A 27,116-nucleotide genomic window follows, 5' to 3' on the forward strand; every position below is an offset into this window, starting at 1 on the left:
TTTGTTTTAAACATTTAATGCGTATATATTTTTATTTATTTAGTACGATTTCACTAGAAAATGCTTGTATGTAAATATATATATATATTATATATCTGTTTGATAGGTTTTTCCATTATTTGAATACTTTGGTAAGTTCTGTTTGCTTGCTGGAACTTATTCGTCTAGGTTTGTTACAACATTACAACTAGGAATTGATTTAAATTATTTAAAATATTTTTTTTAGATATTTCGAGTTTTGAAGAAGACACAAGGTTAGCAGCAGATTCGATCTAGTAAAGTAAATGGTTCTGGCAAATTAAAATCCAAATAATTATAATAATATACAGTTTACATGCTAAACTTCAGGTTATCTGTTCTTAAAAATATTTAAATAAAATTTAAGGAAATTTAAAATCCAATTGTTCAACATAAAAATCTAACAACAATCAATGAGGGTTAATCTTAAGCTTAGTCGTAGAAATTAACAAGTGATTTCTCGTTTAACTGGAACTTGGGGAACTTATAGTTCGGTTATGTGGAGTTCTGTGTGTTTATGTGGGAACAGTGGTTGTGGTTGTGGTGTTGGTGGTGGGTATTGTTGCTGGTATTTTGCTCAACAAAATACGGTCCTAAAAAAATGGGAGAATTACAAAAAATGTTGTTAATACAAAATGGCAAAAGCATTTTAGGGGGAAAAAAGCTGACAAAACACATAGTTTTTTAGTTAGAATTTAGCATTGAGGCTTACAGTTAGTTTTTGGTTCGAATTAGTAGCCACCACAATGATTTAGGGTTTACTTTTTAGGATTTTTCGTGCAGTGTTAGTCACAAGCGAGCCCCTCTTAGCCAAGACTCGAACCGTAAAGCCCAAAAGTTGCGCTTTACCTGCCGCCAGACAAATTCAACTTCAATTTCAACTTCAATTTCAATTTCAACATCAAACAAGGAAACACCAAACACATGTCTAGGTTAAGACTAAATACGTTGTGGTTACGCCTACGCCTCTCTGCTGGTGTTATTCTCAAATACAGTATATGTACTTGGTATTCTTTTGTTTTCTGGTTAGATCAATGTGCGTGTATCTGTATCTACGTATCTGATATCTGATATCTGAGTTTTGGTATCTTTTTTTTTGTGTTTTTGCTGAACTTAAGCAGTACTTGAGTTATGGGATGCGCCGCTGATTGCGTTGAACAAAGCCATGCTGTTGCGCTGATTTATGCTGTCGGCATCGTCGCTTAGCGGCTGGAAGGACTCATCGTCAAGCAACTCACTGAGAGCCTGGCACAGCTTCTCGTAGTTTTCCTTTAGCACATGATGGTACTCCTTTTGGTCAGCACTAATGATACGTTCGTTGAGGAACAAAGCCTTCTGGCAAACCACAATAAAGTCGCTGAAAGAGAGAAGGAAAATTAATAATGAATCTAAGGAAGTGTAAAATCCTTTTTTATGAAATCGAATAGGCCACGAGATGAGAATCTTTCCTACTACAAATTGTTACTCCAATATACATATATTATACATTCTTTTTTTACGGAGCTTTTCTCTTTTTGTGGGCTGTTAGACTCAGGTAAGTAAATACCTAAAACTATAAGCTAATACTTGCTAGTAATTATAACAATGGTAAATTGTAGTTAGTTTTTATTTAAAATATAAAGTAGGAAACAGATCCATAAATGGTTAATGGTACTAACCATTAAGTAAATAATTTAAAAATTTCTTCTAGTGAAAAACCAGAGCTTGCAAGATAGTTTCTTGCATCTCCAAAGTGCACATTACCAACGAATTAGCATGATTTCTTCTCAATTCCTCAAAAAACATAGCTTAAAAGTCCTAAAAACTAACTTAATATATAAAAAAAAAACCCTTACCGAAACACATCCTTGAGATCGCTAACGCGATCCACAGAGAAATTATTAACTACTTTGGCATCCAGGAAGGCATGAGCGTAGGCCAAAGGACCTGCATTCACGGTCACCGCCACACTTCCTTGCAGGCGCAACTGCAGCTTCTTGACATCGGCTGGCGGGAGAATGATCTCCTCCAGTTCTGAAACCTTTGATTGCATCTCATCGATGGCCACCTCGATGGGACTCAGTTCTATGATCTCGCGGGCTTTCACTGGTATACGTTTAAGGACATAGGGAAAGGAGTATTGAGCTGGGGGAAATTATATTATTAATTACTATATTTTATTTTATATTTTGAAAACTAACTCTTAATGACCGTCTTGCGTTTCCATTGCTCTTCGACGCTGCCCCGAGCTGCTCCCGATTTGGTGAACGGCGTTTCATACATAAACGTGTCCACATCGTGATTCTGTTCGAATTCGTTTAGCCTTTGATCGAGTTCATCCTTGGAGAAGAAGGGAATTACATGGGTGACCTGTATGTAGGCCAGCTTGGCATCCAATTCATCAACTTTGACCTAAAAGTAATGTTAATAAGAGATGATTAAGTATAGATTTTTTTTAGATTTTTTATGGTTTTTTAGCTTGAAAATCTTTATAGCACTCTGAATGTTGATCCCATCTAGTCACCTTTTAAGTACCCTTCACATAAAGTAGCTCGTTTTCCGAATATTACTATATTACTTCCTCACTTACTACCACCCTCGACTGATGTAGTTCTAACAATTCAACAAATTTACTAGCTTCTAGTAAATTGTTTGTTACTTTTTTACAAATACCACTGCAGACCAAGAACGAACACTAGAACCGCTCAAAAAGTTTCAAAATTTCATATTCATTTCGGGTACCCCTCCCTAGTTTCGGCTGCTCATCTCACATCATCACATAGAGACACAGAGCTGAGTGTCCGTTATGGAGCACTTTTTTTCTTTACCGGTTCCTCGGATGTCAATAGGAATGATCCAACCTGTTGAGTACTCTCCCCTCAACCCGAATGCCTTGGAGTTTGTGCCCTCGCATCGCCAGAACAACACGGAAATCCACAGCATCAACAACATAGAGACTAAAACGGAGGCCACTTCAACAACCACATTGTCTCGTCCCGAGATCGTTGGGGATGCTGTGAATCATGTGGAGAATGGTTATTCTGTGCAGCGACAGATTTTCGAGTGCCTCAGCCAGCTGGGAGATGAACAAATGCCGCTGGAGGAAGTCGGGGTGACTTTGTTGCCCGGCGGACGAGGCCTCAGCATGAGATTCACCACCAAACAGAAGCCGGGCCAGCTCTTTCAGCCGCCGGATCCCAACGATCCGATCTACCACAAGGGCCACAGCCTCCAGCTGGATGTGAGCGATCCCAAGAAGTTGGACAACCGCCCAGAGAGCGTCCTGGTGGCCCAGTTCCTCTTTCGCGTCAACGACTTGCTTAGGGAGAAGTACGAGGACGGCGGAGATGCCTCCATCTGCCCCAAATGCACTCTGTGCTCCAATCGCAGCTACACGGAGCTGGAGATCGAACACCAGATCGAGGGCATTAAGGCTTTCGAGAACTTCACATTCACCGAATCCACTCGCTACCAGGACTTGGTTTCGCATAAGGCCTTCCAGGAGCTGTGCCGCAAGCTGGGCCTGATTGTGAGCCGGGATCAGATCCACATCAATAGGGCCAGCAGTGGACAGTCTCCAACTGCCTCGCCGCCGCCACCCTCGGCCCAGACCTCGGTGGCCACAGTTTCCATTGACGACGACGAGACCGTCACAGAAATGGAAACGGATGTGGAGGCGTATGCCGGGGACGATGAACAGCAGTTCAATGGACATGACCTGACACCAAAGGGGAGTACCTATCCAGAGACTTCCACGAAATATGTGAGGGGAAAGCTATACAGGTGAGTGGTGACATAACTTCTGCTATCCTGCTTCCTGCTATCCATTATCCTTTTTCAGATATGATAACTCAGAGGGATCCCAGTTCGTAAACCAACTGACCGAGATGGGTTCCCAATGCTCTGAACCCACGACGGGCGACCCTGATAATAGCCAACCATCTACACCGGTCAATCCTATGATGGCCTCCAGTATGCCAACCCAGTTTCCGAGGGTCTACAAGACAGCCAAGGCCAGGTGCTCGGTGCGTGGAGCGGGGGCTAGCCTTCAGAGCGGATCACAGAACCGTAGGGCAACTCCTTACAATCGGCCGCCAGTGCAGAATCCCCAGGCCACACTCACAACCATCCAAAGATGCCGGCTTACGGCCGGCGGTGGCCAGTGCCAGGCCACCGCAGCAGCAGGGGAAGGCTGCCCGAAAGCCCGAAAGCTCCATGCGGAAACCTGCCTGCCTGCACCGACTCGCAAACAGAACTATCAGCGGGCAACAGCGCCGAAGTCCGAGTTGGGGTGCCAGCAGGCGGGCGCCATGAAAGCTAATAGTGTGGCAGGACGTCTGCCCAGACAGGGTAGACAGCCGAGCACTCAGCCGAAACCGACGTCGAATCATTTGTGAGTAGGTTTTCAGGGATTTAAGGTTCACCAATTTCGAAAAGGCTTTCTTCCCAGGTGCAGCAAGGCTACGGCCCAGGGACCAACTTCTAAGCAGCAACATGCCACCGCCCAGCGTATGATACCAAGGAGCACCACCACATCCCTGATGCGCCAATCGGAGGTTAAGCGAGTAGGTTGGATTGATTGATTGATTGATTGATAACTTTTTGCTAACTATAATTTCTTTTTTGTAGCGTATGAGCCTGATGCGCGGCGAAAGCGACTCTGACATGCTCTTCAACGAATATCTCTTTAAGTGATTCACCACTGCAGATGGGTTGTATGGTTATTATTAGTGCCCTTAAAGAAATAGTGTTTCATCGTAACTGTATAGTCTTAAAAATTTAAATAAAAAATTTTAATATTCAAAATTAGCTTTGAGATATATTCCCAAGATGTTAAGACAAGAAAAATAATCTAAAGAATAATTAATATTTTTCCTATAACTAAAATTAAGTCTCACCGGTGACGAATCCATGATCATCTTGACCACATCAGCTCCAAACTTCTCCCTGTACTGCTTGCCCAGTCTTTCGGATATCTCACTCAGCGAGGTTAGCTTTGGCTCCTTGTACACATACTCAATAGCATGGTCCTCCTCAAAGTACATCTACAAAATAAACAAAAATGTAATGAGTTTACACTCCCCTCCTGGGAAGAAGCTTCTTACCATTCCATAGAAAACCACTCGGTAGAAACGACCCAGCATCCTTTTGCCCGAACGATTCACCTCCACAATCTTGTTGTAGGCCTGGGTCAAGTGCTCATAGCAGTGGGCCAGTTCCAAAAAGCTGCGATCCCTTTCGTACATCGGCAGTATAAGCTTATAGAGCTCTCCCAAGCACTCAAATCTCTCAGCGCGATCCAAGAAATCAGCACACTGTTTCAGCTGCTCCAAGAGCATTTGCTCTGTGTACTGCGAGTCCTGGGCCCCTGCATCCAACTTCAGACCCTGCTCATCCAATGGAATATTTCTGGATATCTTGCCAAAGGCCGTGGACGACCAACTGAGACTGCACCCTCCTCTCAAGCGCAGATATTCGCACATCAGAGCTGCTATGTGAAGATGACAGCAGGCTGCCTCCGAGAGATTTCCATTCTGCTCGTGATTCCTGGCCATGGTCACCAGCCAGGTGTGACGCAGCTCCGGCGTGGAGGCATACGAATTGGCCAGGGAATACTGTAGCTCCAGCAAACGTTCCGGATCCATGTGATGGGCCTGCATCTGAGCCGTGGCCATGAGGACGGTGCGCACGCGACGTGTCAAGTCCTTGACCTCCATGGGAAAGCCAGTGCCCTTCATGGCCTTGTCGCTATTCGCATAGCTGTTGATGATGGACAGGCTCTCCTGAAACCGGGCATTATTCAGCCCAATCACATTGCCAATCATTTGGGAGACGGAAATGATGACTTGGAGGTGGACTCGGGTGAGGGCTTTCCTCCCACTGAATTCGAAATTGCTGCGCATAAGAAGATAGAGTACGGCACAGGACTCGTGGCGTATTTCCACCAGGCGGCTATCGCAGGCCTTTAGAAGCTCATAGACCATTTGACCGCAAAGCATGGCATTCCCCTTGAACAAAGCCACGGCATAGTTGTTGATAAAAGCTCTCAGAGCAGCAAAGACGTGCTTCGAGAGCCTCTCCGACTGGCCAAGTTGCAGGAATCTTAGATAGACGCGGGCCAACTTGGGTAGGATAGTGCTATCCGCTAGAAGTTGCCGGAATTGCAGGACATACATGCCGAGGCAGTCCAGGATTATCATGCCCACCTCAGTGGCCAAATTGGATTCGTAGAGCGCCAACTGACTTCTGGCCAGTGAGTCCATATCTTCCAAGAGATGCTCTCGGGTTTGGTTGAGGGTGCCACTGTTGGGCTGCTGCTGCTCCTGGCTGTTGCCATTCTCCAAACCCGTAGGAGGTTGCGTTCTCGCTGGCAGCGTGTGAGCCTTGGCAGAGCGACCTGACCGGGAGTCGGTTGGAGTTAAAACCACACTCTTCTTACCCACATAGCGGAATTGCAGCAGGCAGAGATCCAGAATGGAGAGGAACTGCAGGGTCTCGGACTCATTGCAGTTCTGCCACCAGGCCACCATTTGATCCTGCGACAAGTGCTTGATGATAAACAGGAAGCCCAGCAGTAAGTCCTTGCTCTCCGCTGAGCTGAACTTGTCGCAGCGCGAGAGGATCTGTGCATGGGTTACGCTCACAGAGCGATTATGACCATTTCGCAGGGCCACATCGGCATCTCCGTTGGTATAAGCACCAATGGTAGTGGTGTCCTGGGAGTGCTATCGTCAAAAATAACATTAAAATCTAAAAACTAGAATATAAAAACCAACAACTTACCCCAGAATCCGTGTTGGAATTAAGCGAAAGATTGGAGATGCCATTACTTATGGGCTGTCCAGCTATGGCGGCCAGGTAGTTGTGCTCCTTCATGTGGACCGAGGTGCGATAGGGACTCGGCTGATCGCAGTGCAGAGTGAGGCGATTCTTTGACCTTGGAGTAGAAGTCAAAGAACCAAAAGTGGACGAGTCCTTGCTAAACACATAACTGCTGGAGCAGCTCAGTCGCTTCGTATAGGAAGCCGAGTCGGCATAGACATGGCCATTGGGTGTACAGGCTCCGGACTCGGACATGTCATCGATGCGATGGATGTTGTCCATCACTACACCGAGCCAGGGAACATAGAGCAGGGCAATACGCGACAGTTGTCCCCGCTGCTGATAACGGTTATCCAGCTCGTGCTTGGCCAGCAGATCCTTGAAGATGCCCAGAGCATGTCGTCGCACATGACCCACCTCGTTGAGGCTACTCTTCAGCTCTTGGAGCAGCAAACCCGACAGAAAATGCTGTCGGCAGAACTGCTCAGAAAGGGTAAAGTGCTGCATCATCTCTGGCGGTCTGTTCTTGGGATTCAATACAAACGGCAGATTGAGTGGCACATAGTGCTCATGCTGACAAATCTCCTGCAGAAAGTTAAACTTGTACTCGTGGAGTATCCTGGCATTGCCAGGTGCAAACTCTCCCATATAACAACGAATCAAACGATACACAAATCCCCTGTCCATGTAGCTCAGGCACTGGCGCACGAATCTCGCCAGAGAGCGATTTAGCAGATGCGTTTCCTCGCCCAGATCCTCATAACGCGTGGTGATATATGGCATCAGGACCTTGATCAGTTGCTCCACCCGATCGGCATACTCCTTGGGAAACCTCTCATTCCTTAGCATCCTTATCCTGCCAGTGGCCAGCAAATGCTGAGCCATACTCTTCACAATCAAATCGAAGAATATGGCAGAGTAGCGCATGAATTTGTTGACGATAAGGAAATCGGGATTGCTGGGATTCAGGAGGAAGGGCAAGTGCCGGCAGAGCTCTCCATGGACAGTCCTCTGCCTTGCCGTTTGCTGACTGTAGTAAGGAGCATGAAACACGTACTTTACATAGGCTCCCAGCAGATCCGGCCTCTTGGCTTGATCGCTTATCAAGTGTATAATGTTTGTTATCAAACGGATGACATTTAGGCCAATCTCCTCGGACTGGGTGTGAACCAGCAGAGTGAAGAGCTCATTGAGGACAGTGGGCAGGTAGTTAATCAAGGAACGCATATCTATGGCATGAGCTGCCTTAAGGATCTTGCAGGTTTCCGTTTCCGCCGGCACAGCTCCCGTCTTGCCGCCCTCTAGAAGTCTTTCGCAATGTCCAAAGAAGTTGTGCAAGTGCTGGTCCGCCGTTAGAACCGTAGAGTCCAGTCTTAGCCCCACCGTATAGAGATTCCTCTGATTGTCTATCCACTGGATGTCCGGACCGCAGTTCTGCTGAGAAATTGTAAGGGTTTGTAGGCGTGGCCAGGGGAGGTGGATGGTGTTGGGTGCAGTTAAGCATGCGGTTGAGTGCGGAGAGAGAAGAAAAAACAAGTAAAGAGAGCACACACAGGTTAGTTGGCAAGCCAATGGGGGGATGTGTAGATGAGGTGAATGTTGGATAAAAGACAAAACAAAACAAAGATCATTTGCATGAGTTGATGAACGCACGGCCTTGGCAAAGCACACAACGTCGTCTATGACTTACCCCCTTGCCCCATCCCAGAGGCTGAATGGAGAGGTATCCCACCGGCAAGGTGGCTGCCACCGGCAGCTGCTGCTCCTCCAAACAAATCCTATTCTTCTGTAGCAACGGCAGCCAGGCATATCCTATAGGCGTCTCAAATGCAGCATTTGCATCCCGTTTTTTGCTCAGATTACACGACACATGGTAGAAAGAGAAGAGCAAATGATGCTCTGGAAATAGACCCAAGGGAAGACGCAGCTTGATCTCCTCGTACCATGTGGGAGTCACATTGTGATGTAGCACAGGGCAGGCTATCTGGGATACCAGCAAATCCTGTCCAGGACGACCATAGATGCATTTGAGAGGCTTGCTGTACTCTCCATCGCTGTCCCTTAGCTCCACCACCACGGTGATGTTCCTGGCTCGCGAGAACAGCTTCTGGCTATCAAATTGCAAGCTCAAAGGATACACATACAGGTGATTGCAGAAACTCGTATAAGGATGAGCCTCTCGCTCGCTCTGACTCTGAAATTCAGCCACCTCAATGGTGGGTGAGTGCTTGGAATTGGGGCTAAAGGTGGACAAGGGGGCCAGTGATTTACTCAGGCCACATTGGGGTGTGCTTTGGTCCAGAAACTGCATCTGCATCTTCAGGCTACCCGGTATAATGGTGAGTTTGCTTAGCTTCTCTGGCTTGCGATAGTCCACCAGAAGCTTTAGCAGCTCCTCATCCTTCAGTTTGGGTAACTCCTGCCGATAAATGGGACTGAATTCAAACTCCTTGTGCGGATCCACATCCAGTTCATGGCTGTACTGCTTGAACAGTGGTCTAGCTGCCCAGGCAAAGGGCTGTCTATAGTGACCTATGTGCTGGGCACAACTCTTGGCGGCCTTGTAGACCTTCTGGCCCAACTTGGGATCCTTGCCAGCCTTGAGATAGGGTTCAGCTGCCTGGGCTATGCCGCATTGCAGGAGTTTCTCCACACGCACCACCTAAAAACATGAGAGAAATTATAGTTTCAAAGGTTTTTAGATATATATTTCGAGTACTTACCAAATATATATCCGCATGTGGAGAGGTCACCGAAAGCAGGCACTGTTTTAGCTGCTGAAATTGCTGGCGATTCGATCTTAGCAACTCTGCGGATACCCCATCGAACAAGGAGTGAGGCGCCTGAGAGCCAGTGCTTCTTTCATCGCCATCTGCTGATTTTCTAGGAACTCCACAGCCAGCCACTGAGGAAGGAACCGGGGTATTCGGCAGAAGTTGGGCCGCCCAGGGCTCATTCACATTGAAGTAGAAATTTTCGCTCAGCTTGCGGTTCGCCTTGGCATCGTACAAAGCCAAGCTGGTGATGTAGGGCTCCACTTGCTGCTCGCTCGCAGAAGCTCCCTCCTCCTGGGGTATACACTGCAGTCGAAAGCGTAGATTGTGGCAGGTAAGCAGGAGACGCGTGCCAAAATGCTCTCGATACTGCTCCACATTGTCACTGCCACTGGACTTGGCTGGGGACTGGTAGCAGGCAAACAGCCGGCGACGCTGCTCTCTCCTGGCCAAGGCTATTGAGTGATCAGTTTCCCTGCCGTATTTCATTAGTTGCGGATGCAGCGATTGATCCAAGCCCTTGAGGGTGCCAAAGGTCTGAGGTTCTACGTTTGGAGCTTGGAGCTGCGGTCCAGGGTTGGAATTAACCGAGGGCTGGCGCTCCAGCGAGGCATTTCGCTTCTCTTCCTGGGCACGATTTTGAGCCAAAACCGAGGAAAGCTTGCCCAGCCAGTCCTTAAAGTCCTGCTCGTTCTCGGCGGCCAGGGTGAAGGATTTATGGCCAGCAGTCATGCGGAGCTCAAAGCAGAAGCGGCCACGTTTGGGATTCTGGAAGGGTTATCTTTGTTATAGGTTGCCTTTAGATATTTCTCGTGCCACTCACCTGCACCACCTCGGTGCAAAAATCCATGACTATGGTGGCCTTGGCTTCGCCCTGCTTCTCGTCCTTGTGCAGCTCTAAGATATAGGTGCCATCAATCTCCTGGCGCAAATAGCAATAGCGACGCTTAAAGGACTTGTTGCCTATGTTGGCAAACATACGATCCGAAGCCGAATCGGGTCCTTTGAGTAGGTATCCCTGCTTGGTGATGGTGTCCGCCTGAGAGCGAGTCATCTGCTCATCAATGCGATCCTGATCGGCATCGATCTCATAAACCTCCTCTAGAAGTTCCTCGGCGGGGGAAATGCTAAGAGATTTGTTTGAACTATGATATTCTTCATTAAGAAAACATTTAACGAAATATTTACCTTGGCAGATCATGACAGTTCCCACCGTAGGCATTATATTTATAATGAATCAAATGATTCTTGGCCCTGTAAGTGTACAGAGCCTGTCGTGTAAAGCGCGTACACTCCGCTCTAGATCCGTGTATAGCCTGACCATCCACCATATCCTCACCATGTCCATCATCCGCATACTCATCCACCTCCTCCGGCTGGGCCAGATGGGAACGGAGTGTGATTGAGGACAAGGCCGACTCATAGGAGGAGTCCTTGTGACTGGAGGAACCATTCGAGCATTGTGAGCTCTTCCTTGATAGTTGGCCATGGCCATTGGAGTTGGACAGACTGCTGTTACTGCTGCTGCTGTTGTGTCCATTACCATTGGAGGTGCCATTGTGGAGGCTACCATTTGACTGGATGCTACCCTGCCGGCTCACCTGGCTATGGCCATTTCCATTGCCAATTATTGAGGGGCCATGCAGGGGACAAACAATCGCCTCGTTGGGGGGCTCGAAGCGATCGGCCACGGATTTGGCATTGGTGCGTTGCTTGCGGGGCATGATGATCTCCTGGAGAGGGGATAAATCAATAAATATTGAGATGGATTCGGTCAATTGTGGGAGTGTTTATATGAAAAAAAGAGTTTAAAAATTGAGTTAAAATAAATATAATTTTGTGAGAAGAAAATTTAAATATAAATTAAAGTAGCAACGATTTAAGAACAACTTTAAAACCTTTTAAACCCAAATCCAATTTAAATATCTTTTATTTCATGAATTCATTTTAAAATTCTTTGTTTCTTCTGCTTCCACAAAAAACACCTTTAAAAATATATATTTTCTCTACTCACGGAGACATCGTCAGCGGGATAGATGAGCAGCTCCCTCTGGGGATCATTCTGGATAACTGTTTTATTTTTGGCTATAAAGGCTTCAAAGTCGATCGGCTCCACCACCATGGGCTTGTTCTGGAAAAGACAGAAAATTTGTATAAATATTCAGTATTTCTTAATTTTTTTTTTGTTTGCTAATTTATGCGCGCCACTTGTAAAAGCAGAGCGCCGCCGCTATAAATAGACACAACCCAAAAAAAGTAATGCCCCACGAATGTGTTATCCATTCCCGATGCCCGATGGAATATGCAGGCGGTTTTTGAGAGATTTATCGGTACTACGCACGCCATAAATTTATTTCCACTTTGTGATGGGTGGTGTGAGCAGAGAGAGCTCCTCCTCTGGGCATTTTTCTGCCCCCACAGAGTGGAGACCTTGACCGCATTACAATGAGCGGATGCCCGCTCTCCGTGTAATGATATCTTCCATGTCTGCCAGCCGGCATAAACAAATTCATTTCGTTTAAACATTCTAAACATTTTAGCATTTTGCAGTCATTTGTGGATATTTTCAGCTTTTGCGTCTTAGTTTTTGGCCACAAGATCATCAAGATACGACCCAACCCAACCCCTTATGACATGGTCATAGTGGGTTAAAGTGCCACTTCCGTTTGGCCATATCCATTTCAGGTGACTGTGCTGTCATTTTATTGCTTTCCTGAAACTCGAGGTGTGTGGGTTCTGGTTTTCTCTTTTATTTTAGGGCTTGGTTCTTGGCAGGAAGCGACAGGTCATGGGAAAGGCCCTAAAAAAAACTCGGGTTAACTAAGGTTAACTGCGTATATGTGGGGGAAATTGGTGAAAGGATTTGGCATGGGTTGGAAATTAATATTGGGAAAGGTGTAAGCTTTTCGGTTCTTAATTAAAAGGAATGTCAAAAGGTGAAGTTTTTCATGTGGGAAATTCTTAAAATTATCATTAATTTATTTCATAAATAAGCCCACTAATTAAAAATAAAGAAAAAATATATAAAAATAACTCTTAACGATTTCCTTTTTATAGAAATGTATGGTTACAAATTGAAGCTTGAAATCTTTCTTTAAAATCAAAAATAAATCAATGGCCATCAAATCAAGCCTTGGTTTTGGCCCTGATCCCACTCAAATGCACTTCGTGCCCGGCCACGCCCACATAAGTACCTGCCCCTTCAAGTAAAAGCGGCAATGTCAATGCACTCGCCCACTCGGCCAGCTTTTGGTTTGGGGGAAAGCATTTTTCCATTTTCCATTGTGTGCTCAGGTCCGGGCCTTTTCCTGCGGCTCCTCCATTTCGCCTCTTGGCACGCACGCATGCAAATTGCCAGACGAAGACGACGACGACGCCGCTTTTTAGTTATGTAATTAAAACCCAAAACCGGCGACAAGCTTGTACACAAAATACAAAAAAAAAGATCCAAACTACAGGTACAAAATACACCTACAGCAACAAGCACACGACAAGTGCACGGGCATTACGCAAAAGGGTAAACTTCAGCGATCGGCCAATTACCAAATCAATTTGACGAGAAAGTTGGCCAAACAATATATATATTTTGTGGGTTTTTTTCTGCTAAATGAAAAGCCAAATTTTAAAAACTGAAAAAAATGCCACGCCATGGTGGTCGATCGCTGGACACGCAAATTCGCGGTGAAGGATCCCATCAAGCTGAACTGGTCTAGCAAAGAGTGAAGACCTCAGAGATTCAATGACCACCAGTTTCGTGTCTGGTGTTAATGGTTTTTAGATGGTTTTAGTTGAAAAGTGTGGAAAATGTGATATAATAAAAGCCGAATTTTAAGAGTTTTTAAATCTAAGAAAATTTCTAAAAATTGAATTGATATTTTAAATAAATTTTTTGAAAATAAAATAAGTATATTACCTTTACCCAACTAATTTTTAGCCATTTTTTGTTTATTTTTAGCCTCTAAATTCCCTCATCACTGATCCTTACCTAGCCAACACTCTGTTTTAATTTAAAGTTAGCGGTTTGAGGCGCCACGGCAGGCAAAACGTGACGATTTATGCATATTTGAGTGAAACACTGGCCAGGCCTCAAGTGGCAATGGCAATCACACCTCCTTCCCCCATTTAAACCGAGCCCCTCATCACTAAATTCCCCTCCTGAAAATGAAGTAGGCTTGACTTTCATTGATTTTTGCCAGAGCAATTGGCCCTGGCATGTCTTGAATGTCACTTGAAGCGGCGGCGGGTATTCCGCTTATCAATTGAAATTGCATCAATGCGGCAGAAGATGCCTTCGAATATATATACATATATGCTTATATCAGCTATATAGACTCGACCAGAAAAGGGTCACGGAATGTTGGCTCGGCTCATTTGGATTTCACTTTGAAGTGGAAACCATTGAAGTGGTCGAGGCGTTCCTCCCTTCCTGATTTGCATGGAAAAATTGTGACTAAATTTAGCCTAAAGTCTATATTGCATATGATTTGGCTTCGTTGTTTTGTGTCTGTGTCTGGTGAACGTTTGACCTACACGAGAATGGTTTTTTTTCGAGTGTTTTTCGATTGGGTAAGTGGTAGCAGAAATTAAAACCATTCAAGTGGGTTTTTTATGGACATTTTCTTAAAATTTTAAAAGCTTTGAAAGTGCGGTAGTGGCAGTAAAGGAAGCTTGGAAGACAATATATTTATGTTGGTTTAATTATAGGTTTGATTTCAAACTAAGCTATTTATTTAAATTGAAAAACAATTACTTAAAAAGGTTTATATCTATTTCTGTAGCCTTTTTTGCAAACATTTTCTGGCTGGCCCTCTTTTCGTAGCTGATTCCGATTTGAATACAATGTATACTATTTGCTTTTTCATATAAACAAAAAAATATAGAACAAAAAGTATACAACTTTTGTGATTTGCTGCTCATTTTGCAGTGTATGGCAGCTGGCATCCGTTCTGGCATAGGAATCCGGCATGTAAATTCCATAAATTTATGCCCATGCAGGGATTTCCTGCTCTGCCCTCTCTCTGAATTGCACTGATAAATGCATATAAAAATATTTTATTTCTTTATTTATAATTTTCTTTATCGGTTTCCCAACTGGATGGATGGATGGATGGGTTGGTGGAGAGGTTTGTCCAGTCTTTGGATTTGCGACTTGGGAACTGGTTTCGGCCCAGCAAGGCATTTGTTTTGGTCATTTTCGGCGGGTTTCACTGTGACTCTCGGTTTATTGAACCCAAAACATGTGTAAATAAATTAAAAAGTCAAACCAAGTGCAAGTGAGATATGTAACTGGCCCACCCATAAAGGTGGCGGCGACCAGTCAGCAGTTTTCCTTAACCATTCCAGGCATTCCACAACACCAAACATGTTGTGAAAAAAAAAAACACAAAAATATATAAAAAACGGAAAACACAAGTAAGCTTGGTTTTTTCCAAACTCAACAAATTTCTCGCATTTAGTTATACAACTAAATAATTTATGGCCCGGGCAAAAGTTGAACTTTCTAAGCAAGATATTCTATTCAATATGGGCAACGAATTTCACCCAGTTTCAAGTCCAATTCGTAGGCAAATTTACATGCCCGGGTACAAATGAGGAAGCTTATCATTAGCTGCGTTCAATTCAAAGTAAATACAAATACTTTGGCAGCCGGCCGCCATTCATTAGATGGCTTTTTGTTGTCCGCACAATGAGAGAAATGTGGAGGGAACTGTCGCCTGTCGTCTGCATAAGCGGCATTTAAATCATACGCCCCATAATACGAGGTAGTATAGCTTAACTATACAATATTTATAATGCACTAATCGCCGACGATCGGTGCTTATGTAAGCCACATAAGCAGACTGCGATGATGATGACTGTTTTAGACCCGTTTAAAACAGTCTTAGTTCAGGGTGGGTAAAAGTTCCGCAAACACTTTCATTTGTTGCACAACTTTTGATTTTAAACTAGGGATAGATGTTGGGATAGAGGGAAAAAGTCTTATAATATATATTGTATCGCAATCAATAAAAATTATCATCAAATAAATTATCGAATCTTATCGAAAGAAAAATAGTAATTTAAAAATAAATAAAATATAAATTTCTTATTAGTTTTCTAACTCTTATACATTTTTATCGATAATATAAAACAAAATATCGATTTCTTCAATTGATATCGCAAAGTCAAATTACAAAATTATCTAAAATATATCGATATTTTCTTTATTTACTCTAAAGTGAAGTCTTACTTATACTGGAAGTATATAATAATATGCATTTTTAAGACAAGAATAATTTGTTTTCTTTAATTATTTGGTTAAAGATTTTTAAATTTTTTTTCTTTATGTTTTAATATATTTTTTATTTATATATATTTCCCCAATTTCATGTTGAATAATTACAAAACAAATTGCAATGACTAAAAACACCTGACATGGCACAGAAAAACCGCTTGTTTCCACAATGAAGCAGGTTCTGACCCTTGAGTGTTTTAACCTCTGAAGGTCATAAGCCACCTGGTTTTCACATTGTTGGTAATCTGTGTTGGCCAACTCAACCAGAAGTACAAGAATAACCAGAAACAGCCTTGAGGACAATATGAAACAGAAAAAAAATCCCCCTGAGCCGGCATAAAAATAATTGCCCTAAAAGCAGGAAAAGCAAGTGCAGCAAAAAAACCAAACAGAGAAAAATGTGGAAAAGTGAGGAAAAAAAAAAAAATACAAGACAAAAGACAAAGGCACAAAAAGTTCCCACGCAGTAAAAAGAGATAGAGATATAATCATATAGGAAACTTATCCAGTTCTTGGTCATGTCTCGTTGTTCAGCGAATAATTACCCATCGAACTGAGCCTGAAAGAAAGTAAAAGAAAAACCAAGAAAAGCGTGCACACATTTTTGGAAAATTGTGAAAGGAAGCTAAGACTGGCAAGGCAATGTTTAGATACCCTTTTGGTAATAGAGATTTTTGGAAGATTTTAAAAATAAATATAATAAATAATAGAAGGATCTATGATAATAATTCTTTGTTTTTATCCAAGTTCAGTTGTTAAAAGAGGTTGTTAAAAATATAAATAAAATATAATATAATTCTTATACTAATCTTAAAACTGAAGAACACCTTTTACCAACAGTCTTACCCCCTGAAAGAGTATCCAAAAAGCAAACAATCAAACGAGTGTTCACGCCAATGACAAACATTTGCTGAAAGAATATTGTAGATTGTGGAAGATGCTTTAAGATGCTTTAATTGCCGACAGTAGTAGCCCCGAGATCTTCTCATTTACAGAGATGCCTTGGAAAGTTGACAGTTTCAGTGCAGTTTTTCAGTGGAAAATTGGGTGTCCAAGAGACGAGATGGGGATGGGGGGGATTCTGCCATGTGTGGCTGGGGCAACTTTCTAAAAAGTACTTAGCACTTTCAATTACAATTGTACAATGTGTGCTGGCAGCATCATCCGCCATAATAACAGCAGAATCTGGCAAGCTAATTGCGTTTATGGTAGCGACGGACGGCAGTTTTCCATTGTGTGTGCGATGGGAGAGTGTGAAATATGTGTTAATTACACGACGTCAAATGGCCATCGTAAACTACAAGTGTCTCTCTCATTAATTGCTCAATTGTCGAGGGGATCGGAGATCCCAACGAAAATCTCTCGGGGTCGACAAACTTCTATTTGGCCAAAAGACCAACACTGCCACTCGACGACACACCCATTTCATAATCTTCGGCTTGACATTTATTGCCACAAGCGAGGACCTAAGCTGGAAAACAAGTTTTTAAAGAACGAAATCGATGGCCTATGGGTTGAAATGCACCGATTGCGGAATTACAGATGGCGTGGGCTCAACAAAGTTTGGTCTTAAATGGTATTTTAAATCACAATTGCTGAAATCTTGCCTGCGATATGATCTTAAAAATGGTTAAGAAACTGAACAGGTGCCAAAGCTTTTATATTTTAAGTTTATAATTATTTAATGGTGGTGTTAAAACATAATTTATGCTTTTAATTTATAATTAGAAAGCTATTCTTTTCTTAGATTGTTTTGGTTTATAAATTATTGTATTTCTTACAACTGTTTTGGCAACAAAGTTTAAGGAAAGTCACCTTGTTAATTTACAAATCAACCCATTAAATACGTAATTAATTGATTTGAAGACCTGCTAAACACAATTAAAAAACCAGAAAAATCTAAAATTTACACAAATTTTTTATGACTATTCACGTCTCAATTTTCTTCTTGAATATATAAAAAAAGGAATGCCCATAAGGCTACTGAAATTCATTGTTAAAAATCTATTACAAAAATAATTCCCTACCGACACACACTTGTCATTCCCTTGAGATCTTCTCAACGATCTTCAGCCACAAAAAATGTGTCAAAACATTGTTGATTACCAACTAAAGTCCGGGGGAATAGCAGTTCGTGTTGTCTCCATTTGAGGACCAGTGGAGACGATGCCCAAACCCAACTTTCATTCTGGTGAAAAACAAAAGCCTCGGCTTACAAAAGTTTTGCAGAACAAAGAATAAATTCAGACATGCAGCAGCAAAAAAATAAAGGTTACTGACATGTCAAATGAATGTTTGTGTCTATATGCCAGTAGCCTTTTTACCCATTTACCGAATGCGAAATGCTAAAACAGTGGAGCTGACAGAGCTGTTGTATTTGCTCAGAACTTCAGACACACAAAGCTGGCACATTGTGATTGCCAAACGGAAGCGAGTTTAGTTGGTACTTCGCTGTGTTCCTGTTTGGTTTTATTTTGCCAGTAAGTTAGTAAGTGTGTCAGATGTAGCAAGTGCTAACAACATAGTCACACCCCCTTTTAGGCCCTCCCTCCCTCTCTATTTAGCGCTTCTGGCCAAAAGTGAATGAAATTTGCAGAAATTATTTGTGAAAAGAAGAGAGAAAAGGGGCGTATTAATTGATGATTTATAAGCTTGTAATAAATACTTAATAATATATTAATATTGTTATATTGTAGTAGATTTTCATATCAATTAATTATACAAGAAATTTTATAAATTATTAAACATTTCATTATTTAACTATATTTATCGAATGTTAATTTTTTCCTGTGCATCGTGCAAGTTTCTATTTATGCAAATGTAGTTTCTCTATAAAGATGAGAGCTCTCCCATAAGTGATGGCCGGAGGGAATGGCAAGAGGGTGTTGTCGATGTGCAAATGATTTTGCTGTAAACAAGTTAAACTCTGAATGAAGCTACCCGAGACAAAGTTGAATGGGCGGACTGAAAAGAGCTCTCCAACAATTGGTTTGTTTCCATTATGCAATAGAGCAAAGTGCATCAGCACCAACTCCGGCCAGTAACAGAAACAATTGTCGACAATAATTGTCACAAAAAAAGTAACTAAAATTAAAAAAAATGTATGAAGTTGAACATAAAAAAGGAGAAGCTTTGGGTTTGACTTCCATGTGGGTGTTCTCTGGTGTGGGCGTTTCCGAGTTGGTTAAATATAGACTTCCAATTAATTGATGATTTCATTGAAGTCATGATCATTTTGGATATTAAGTAACTTTGGGTTGGTGTTTTTTTTTTTTAATTCATAGAAAAACAAGCCTCGAATAAGTAAAAAATGAAGCAACTTAACATTCAATATATGAAAAATATTTAAATCCGTTAAAGTAGGTTCAGTAAATTTCTTTAAATAATTTAAAAAAATTAAACAACTTAACATTCAATATATGAAAAATATTTAATTCAGTTTTAGGAGGTCTATTAAATGAAAGAATAATAAAAAGCTTATAATGTTGTGTGTTAGGTCAAGCTGATAAGCCCAAAAAACACACTACTAATCTGTATTATACTCAGATAAGTACAAGATTATCACTTAAATCTGTTGGCTCGATGATAAGAAGATACTTATCTGCAGAATAAGGTAAAAACCAAAGTTTCCCTTAATAAAAAAGAAGTTTGGTATGATAAATATTACTTTGATATATAATCTTCTCTTTGCCAGAAAGAATTCTTTTATAAAACTTCAAAAAAATCTTTCAATGTTTGTAGAAAGAGAAACCATCTTGGCCAGACTGACAAAAGGCCCTTCAAAAACCCAGTTGACAATATTCCAAGTTCCCTTTTTTTTGATTTCGTTAAGCTTACACCGCGTCCAACGAAAATCTCCACAATAGTTTACACCTTTCACTTCCATCAAAGAGAGTTTCTCCTATGGACTTACAACCCATCAATGATCAGGCACTCGTGATTTGGCACCTGTCTCGGTTCTTTCACATTCGTTTCATTCACAGTTCTCTCCGCAATGTTTGTTTTTCGCAACAAAATAAGCCTTTGTCTGCTTGTAATTTATCAGTGCATAAAAATCTGCAGCAAGCTGGGTAAATTAATATCCCATATGAGGTGAGAACCGAAGAGTGTGTGAGTTCGCGGTAAATAAAAATATTGTTTATTTTGGTCATGACTTTCAACAGCCGCAAAATTCTTGTGAACAATAAAATAGACAAAAATAAACCGGCACAATGATTTAAAGCTTTCATTTATTTATTTATTTGGAGGGTTGTTGGCTTTGTCCGACAAACGAGAGCGAATTTTCAACAATTTAATTTAAGCGAAACAAATTGAAGGTTTATTCTACAATAATTTGGCGAGCTCATTGCGAAAGGAAGTACATATAGTATGTTACACTAGTCAACGCGAGAAATGTAGCTTTATAAATCTATTTTAAAACACTTTCAAACAGACCCCCCTAAGTTATAATATTTATTTTATTTCATACACTCCAGCAGCTTAGTTTATAGAGTTAGTAATTTAATCATTTTTACCACGTGATCATGATGTATTTATTATATTTTAAACATCCTAGCACCGAGGCACGTTGTAGTCTTAAAACTCAATGGGGGATTGTCCATGAGTCAACTTATAGAACGCATTCAACCATTCGGATGATTGCACCTGCCGATTCAAGGGGGAAAACTGGAAAATGCGACTCATTCTCACTTGAGACTAAGACCAGTTTGATGGCGATACTTTATTTTTTGACGTAGGGGATCGTGTTCGGAGCTCGGCTTTCAGGTACAAGCTGCAGGTACAGCTTCAGGTACACAGGTTTGGGTTCTGCTGCTGCGAAGCACACGATTTCAATGTCAATATTTACACGACAGTCGCACCAATAAACATGAAACATAAAAAGCCAGCATGCTGTTTTAATTGCTTGTCTCGGAGGAGAATTCTTCCTAGTTTGTCCAGTCGGTGAAATATGCATAAAGAAAGTTTATCGCTTGAGAAAAATCAAATTAAAATGCTCATGACATATTAAAATTAATCACGCCAGCTTGCAGAAAAAGGAGCGCCATAAAAAATAACGAGAGTGTGAATAGTCGAGCACCGCAGAGATGAGAAAAGCTGGAAAAAGCAAGTCAAGGTCAGATTGGGGAATCGATAAAAGTTTGTCGTCGCCGCCTGGCTCGGAAAAATGAAAATGGAAAACGAAGGAGGACACATTGAGGTCACCGGTTATTGTTATTGCTCCGGGGTTGGAACGCATATCAAGTAACTGACATTGCTACAGATATTAATAATGTAGAGAGGACTAAAAAAAATGAAGTAATTTATAAATTTTGTGGGTTTAGTTTGATTTTTGATAATATATAAAAGTCCCTAAAAAGTTGAAGAAATCTATACCAAAATGAGAAACCAATCACATTTTTTATTGTAATACCCAAAAATGAATATGTCTTATGTTTTATTAATCACAAAACTCTTATTTCAGTGCATATATTTCATCATAAAATATATATTTTTACCGCAATGGAGAGACTGCGCTGAGAGCGGCCAGTGCAGTTCATCTAAAATGATACAGAAAGAGACGAGGGAAATGTTTGGGTCAGTATACAAGCTCTGTTATTAATAGCCAAAGGTTGATCAGATGATGAAAGATATAGTTGGATGACCATGATACTATAACAACCGTGATATGAACAAACAGAATCGGAACTGAGTGGAGCTCATTAAAGCGTAGACATCATCGCACGTCAACTCGGGGAAATGTTCAAACAAAAAATAAAAGTTGGGAAACGATATTTCCGTTTGGGGGGTTTTGGGGGGGTACAAAAAAAAAACTATGACCGAGACACAGAATAAAATCACGGAAAGCACAAAATAAACAATAAAGAGCAGACGCGAAAAAAGATACAGCTAGCAACAATAAAAGCACATCAAAATAAATCAAATAGGATAGAATAATATAAGGGTTCCCGACTATTTAATGACCTGGGTGACGATGAAGATAATGAAATGGTTAGGAATGTAAATATTATATTTAATATGTAAGCCAACAATTTACAAGTTTACATTCATATTTGTAAATTAAAATTTGTTTAGAAAGATCTATAAGTGCTAAGTGTAAATTAAATACAAGAAAATAAAAACCAAAATTAGAAATAATTGTAAGCCAAAAGGTTTTATTATTATACCTTAATTTTAGTATTTCAATAAAATAAATTTTTTACAAAATAAATATTATAATTAGTACTCAAAAGTCTTTTTAGTTTATAATCATTATGCTTAGTTTTCAAAATTCGTATATACCCAATCTATCAAAAATCATATAGGGTAATGACAGTAGAAAATCACTTGAGCCATGACCATTTTACCTACTCCACTTCATACTCTACACTCCCCTCTAACCCTTCACCTATTGGGTAAAAACCCACTTTAAACTAACATAAATATATACATATATGTATGTATTTTTAGCTTTCAAAAAGCAATAAAAATGACATTAAAAAGAGGAAATCCCCAGAAAGTTTTCAGGGTTGTGACACATTAAATAAAACTAAAAATTTAAATTGTAAGCAGTTAAACAAATTAGATGTTCATTACGTGTGCTAACTGATAATTTGTAATATAATCAAATGGATTTATTGATCAAATAAAACCGAAAATTACAAGCAAAATGTCAGCCATAGTGATTTTTGTTGTCTGAGTCGAGATTTGGGTTGGTGTTTATCAACTTATAAGGAACCTCTTTATATACATACATAAATTTATATATATATATTGTGTATTTTTGTATATAGAGGTGCTCAGCATAATTGGGAGATGAGGTCATGACATAAAAGGTAGAGGCTGCCTTGAAATTCTTAGGAATTGGAATACTCAAAGCTATTTCATTCTCATAAATCATGCGGCTTCTTAAGAAACTGCCTTAGCATTTTATTTTATTTTGTAAACTTTAATACTAATAATAATAGTTGAATCAAGGCTTTTACTGTTTCTTAAATGCTTTCTAATAACCAACTTAAAAGGTTTATTCACTAGTAAATAACTATTTTTAAAAGCCTTGAGTTTAAATTAGTCAACAGGTTGCTGTTTAAATCACTTTAAGTTTCCTGAAACTCATTTACTTATATAAATTCCATAGTATACTGTTTCCTCAAATATTTTCTCTCATTATAAAGTCGCAATTCGCTGACGGTAAAATAATTCCAGCTTCTCCAGGTCTCCCCTTCAAGAGCCCCTTAAATTTTTAATGCCAACCGCACAGACGATATTTACTTTGATATCGGATAACAGACTGTGTGCGGCACATGTGCGAAGCAATAACTTGGCAAGTATTTTAACGAAAACATATAAACAAAATGGTGTGTATAAATAAATAGAAGGGAACCATTAAAATTAACAAAGAAACTGGGTATGTAAGTTGGGGTTAAGTAATGCCCTGACACATAAGCTCTTTATCTTTACGGATATTTATAAATGTTTGTTAAATTTTGTAAAGTTCATTATGTTGACCCGCTGAACTATATTAAACCAACAAATTGTTGGTTGCTATAATGAAATATTTAATTAGTGTGTTGGAAGAGCGGGAGAAATTTTCCTAAAAAAAAAAATACTGTCATTTTGGATGCGCAAATCCCCATGACAGCATGGAAGAGTTTGAAGAGAAGAGCTGACGATGACCCACTGCAACCCACTCAACCACCACAACCACTCTTCTTCTTATTGCCGATGAATTTATCTGTGCACTGAACAAAAATATGTTATTTGTTAAGCAGTTTTATATTTTAAATGCAAGTTTTATATCTATAAATATTATTTGTTGTAGTTTTCTATCTTTGAAGATAAGCTCCATATCTTTTCTACTTAATTTGTATTTATTACTTAAAAGGTATCTTCAAAATACTTTTCTTACAGCTAGCGTATCTTTATTAGTTTTTCGATAAATAGAAATATATAATACTTTTTTAAATAACTTTTTTTTCCAGTGCAACTATCGACAACTGTGTTAGATACCCATAAGCAATGCTTATTATGGTTTGATTGCCTGTCGGATGGTTGATTGCTGCTGTAAGTCAACAATTGCTTATCATTTTGGCTTCGACTCTCACTTTACGCACTAATTGAATTACGGATGAAGGTGGAATAGGAGAAGGAAGAGGGAGCTAAAGAGGAGAACAGAATGACAGAGTGGAGAAAGAGGAACCACCAGAACCACACCAACACACTGTTAATTGACATTGGAAGCGTGGCTAATGTCGCTCTAATATGATTTTCGTTGGTCTATAATAATGCAATTAGTGGGTACTATCAATAGGAGGAAACGAGGAGCTCACAGAGACCATATTCCTGCTGGCAACACGTGGGCCGAAGCCCTTGAATAATGAAGTCACACCCCAAGTTCAAAACTGGTCTGGATATTTACACATTTACAGGGCAATGTCTGTATAGAATATCTTTAAAATGTTTAGATAAATACTTATATACAAAGATACTTAAATACAAAGGTTCAAGAATAAGTTTAAACACTAAATTAATCTGTTATTTTTCTTATCAAGTTAGTATTCTTAGTGGCACTCAACGAATAAATCTGAAACTGAATGTAAAGTACTAAACTTTCTGATAAGAAACTTGAGTTTCTCTGGAAGTCAAGGCCTGTAGATTAAATAAGTATTTAAATATTAAAACTGCTTTGAAAACTTTAAGTTTATGAGCAAAACTAAACTGTCAGAATTATTTAAGCCAGATAAGACCTAAAATATCTCTCAATTAGCCACCCTAAGGAGTTGATACTGTATTCTACAATGAACCTCATTATCGTTCAACATGAATATAAACAAAAGTGGAAGCTGTGAAGCTGTGGAATTTCGAATCTCACGGCCTTGGCAGATTCTCTTGGGAGTTCTCGCCGGGTCTGGCCTACGGAGCTAAGAACCTGCATCTAAAAGATAAAAAACAAGTTTTCCCTTTCCCTCGCACTAAATGTGTCTTAAATGTTGATTCTTCTTATGCAACGACTGATGATGTATGAAATATTTTCCCTTATAAAACATTATGATCTTGATGATATGTGCTAAGTGAAAAGCAAATATTATTAAAATTCAAAACATATTGGATGTGTGCCAACAGAAGGGGAAAATATGTCTAAAGGTACAGTTGAGGTTAACAAAATAGTGGGTCTTTATAAAAATATTAAATAAAAATAAATACAAATTTTATTTGTAATAATTTATCAAATTGAAGACTACAATAATTTTGTATTCATATAAATTATTTTAAATCTTTTGGAGAATTTTTGGACACTTTCTTTGTAAATCGTAATATAAAAACTCCTAAGTAAAAAACATAAAAACTCCTAACACCTGAGGTTTTGAGTTTCAAATGACTCAACAATATTTACGTATTTCATTTTTGGATTTCTAAAGTGACTTTCGTATTTAATAATTCATTCTGTAAAATCTATTAGATATAATATCTTGACCACAACTGTATATTTTTGAATGTGTGTTGCAATGTAGAAAATGTGTGGGAAATTCTGTTGAATAAACCAAAAAAAACACAAAGAGTAAATTTGCATTCAGACAAATTCTATATAATTTAATTTTAGTTTCACGTATAAGCATCCCCCACGCATTTCGAAAAAAAAAAATACAAAAAATAAGGTAAACAAAACAAAGGTGACATGCATTGCTGGAGACACACCCACACACACACACACACACACACAAAAGAACTGCACTTTTGAAAACGAAAATAAAATAGTGAAAACAGAGGGGAGAGTGAGCGAGAAGGGGATAGAAGGGAATAAAAACAGTGCTTAGTAGTAGGAACTTACCAAAACGGCGCTCTCTCGGACCAGCTGAGATACATTCTCTCTCATTTGCACCGCCGAGCCGAGCTTATTCAAGCCCCGCGTAAATTTTCGCTCCATTCTGCTCTCCCTGTCGCCGTCTCTCTCGTTCAGTTGAAACAAACAAGTTGTTGTTGTTGTTTTGCAAAAACCGGCGGCGATTCAAAAATAGAGAGACACACACAAGCACACATACACGCGGGCAGATAAACGCACGTACACACACGCGCACAAGTGGACAGGATGCGCTGCCGACTGCGCTGCCGACTGCGCAGCTAACGTCGCTGCCAGCGATGACTAATTCGTTATCCTTTTTTTTCCCCTTTGCCTTTTTTTTTCCTGACTTTCCGGCAATTTTCCCTTGAAATATCCGCACTTCTAAGAAGTTACATGACAATTTCTGGATGAAGGATTCAGGAACTTCCTTTTAATTCATGTTATACACAAAAACACTAACACAAGCACGTGAAAATTCCCACGCCCCTTTTTTGTTGAGGGCGGCGAGGAGAAGCGTTGCTATTTTGCAAAAACAACGTACACACAGGGCAGGCTCGAAGCATCCCCGCCGAAATCATAAACAATAAATTCTTTAATGAACTAAACACAGCTGTTTACACCGTTTTATTTGAACTGAATGAAATATTTATTTTGTTTTCTCGTTTCGGAACGGCGTTTGTTTAAAACAAATTGTATCGACGTATCTCTCGTATATATAATTTTGATTTGCCGGCCCCGAAATAATTTTTCCGTTTTTTTGCCGCGCGTTATTTTATAATTTTTTTATAACAGAACCGCTTTCTTGCAAAAATTTCGAATTTCGAATTAAGTGGTTAAAATAAACAGCTAAGGGAACACAGATTCTTGTTGTTTGTTGTCCGCACACCTCGTTCGAAATAAACAATAAAAAACAAGCTGCCCTCGCTATCTACTTTTTCTTGTTTTAAAATTTGGCCCTAAAAAATATCAAACGTGAATCCCCTAAAAAATCCAAAATCCACACCCGATACTCGAACCACATCTGACGCCACAACCTTAGATGAGAGTAACAGAGTTTTGTTTATGGAATTTCACAGAATTAGAGCGTTAACAGAATGTTCAGTTAAAATAACAGCCTAACAGACTTTTGTTTATGGCACATCACGGAATGAAAGCGTTAACAGAAATTTCCGTTAAAATGATTTTCTGTTAAAATGAGAGCTTAACAGGTTTTTGTTTATGGAATTTCCAGTGTGAGAGCAACAGCACTCAAACCGGCGCTCTCTCACTCAATTTCTGGCTCTAAAAAAGCTGCCCACTCGCTATCTATTTGTTTTAAAATTTGGCCCTAAAAAATATCAAACGTGAATCCCCTACAAAATCCACAACGCCTTACACCTTGTAAAGGTTCGAGTCTTGGGTAGATGTAGATAATTAAAAAACGTAGATTTTA

At 40.2% G+C, this 27,116-nt stretch overlaps 2 protein-coding genes across 11 annotated transcripts; one reads left to right on the top strand and one right to left on the bottom strand.

Moving 5' to 3' along the window:
• Window positions 1–4: 4 nt before the first annotated feature.
• Window positions 5–26,559, bottom strand: Ziz (dedicator of cytokinesis protein Ziz). Of its 8 annotated transcripts, none has more exons than XM_070283439.1 (14): window positions 25,673–26,559; window positions 21,363–21,404; window positions 11,608–11,724; window positions 10,782–11,326; window positions 10,417–10,720; window positions 9,543–10,361; window positions 8,510–9,481; window positions 6,781–8,253; window positions 5,103–6,722; window positions 4,896–5,042; window positions 2,199–2,409; window positions 1,854–2,142; window positions 1,143–1,375; window positions 5–611 (listed from the first exon to the last, which is right to left on the bottom strand). In XM_070283439.1, the coding sequence occupies exons 1-14, from the start codon at window positions 25,766–25,768 to the stop codon at window positions 514–516; spliced, it is 6,966 nt and encodes a 2,321-aa protein (XP_070139540.1). In that variant the 5' UTR covers window positions 25,769–26,559; the 3' UTR covers window positions 5–513. The 8 variants fall into 8 exon arrangements, with proteins under 8 accessions (XP_070139540.1, XP_070139543.1, XP_070139538.1 ...); XM_070283442.1 differs by having other exon boundaries at window positions 1,257–1,375; window positions 6,781–8,256; XM_070283437.1 differs by having other exon boundaries at window positions 6,781–8,256.
• LOC108082577 (uncharacterized) lies at window positions 1,411–4,803 on the top strand. 3 transcript variants are annotated; one of them, XM_017178047.3, is made up of 5 exons: window positions 1,411–1,552; window positions 2,750–3,780; window positions 3,839–4,390; window positions 4,448–4,562; window positions 4,627–4,803. In XM_017178047.3, the coding sequence occupies exons 2-5, from the start codon at window positions 2,804–2,806 to the stop codon at window positions 4,690–4,692; spliced, it is 1,710 nt and encodes a 569-aa protein (XP_017033536.1). In that variant the 5' UTR covers window positions 1,411–1,552; window positions 2,750–2,803; the 3' UTR covers window positions 4,693–4,803. The 3 variants fall into 3 exon arrangements, with proteins under 3 accessions (XP_017033536.1, XP_017033544.1, XP_017033527.1); XM_017178055.3 differs by lacking the exon at window positions 1,411–1,552 and having other exon boundaries at window positions 2,558–3,780; window positions 4,448–4,566; XM_017178038.3 differs by lacking the exon at window positions 1,411–1,552 and having other exon boundaries at window positions 2,559–3,780.
• Window positions 26,560–27,116: the final 557 nt, after the last annotated feature.

Source organism: Drosophila kikkawai, chromosome 2L, assembly GCF_030179895.1.
Source record: "Drosophila kikkawai strain 14028-0561.14 chromosome 2L, DkikHiC1v2, whole genome shotgun sequence".
Classification (NCBI taxonomy): Eukaryota; Metazoa; Arthropoda; class Insecta; order Diptera; family Drosophilidae; genus Drosophila; species Drosophila kikkawai.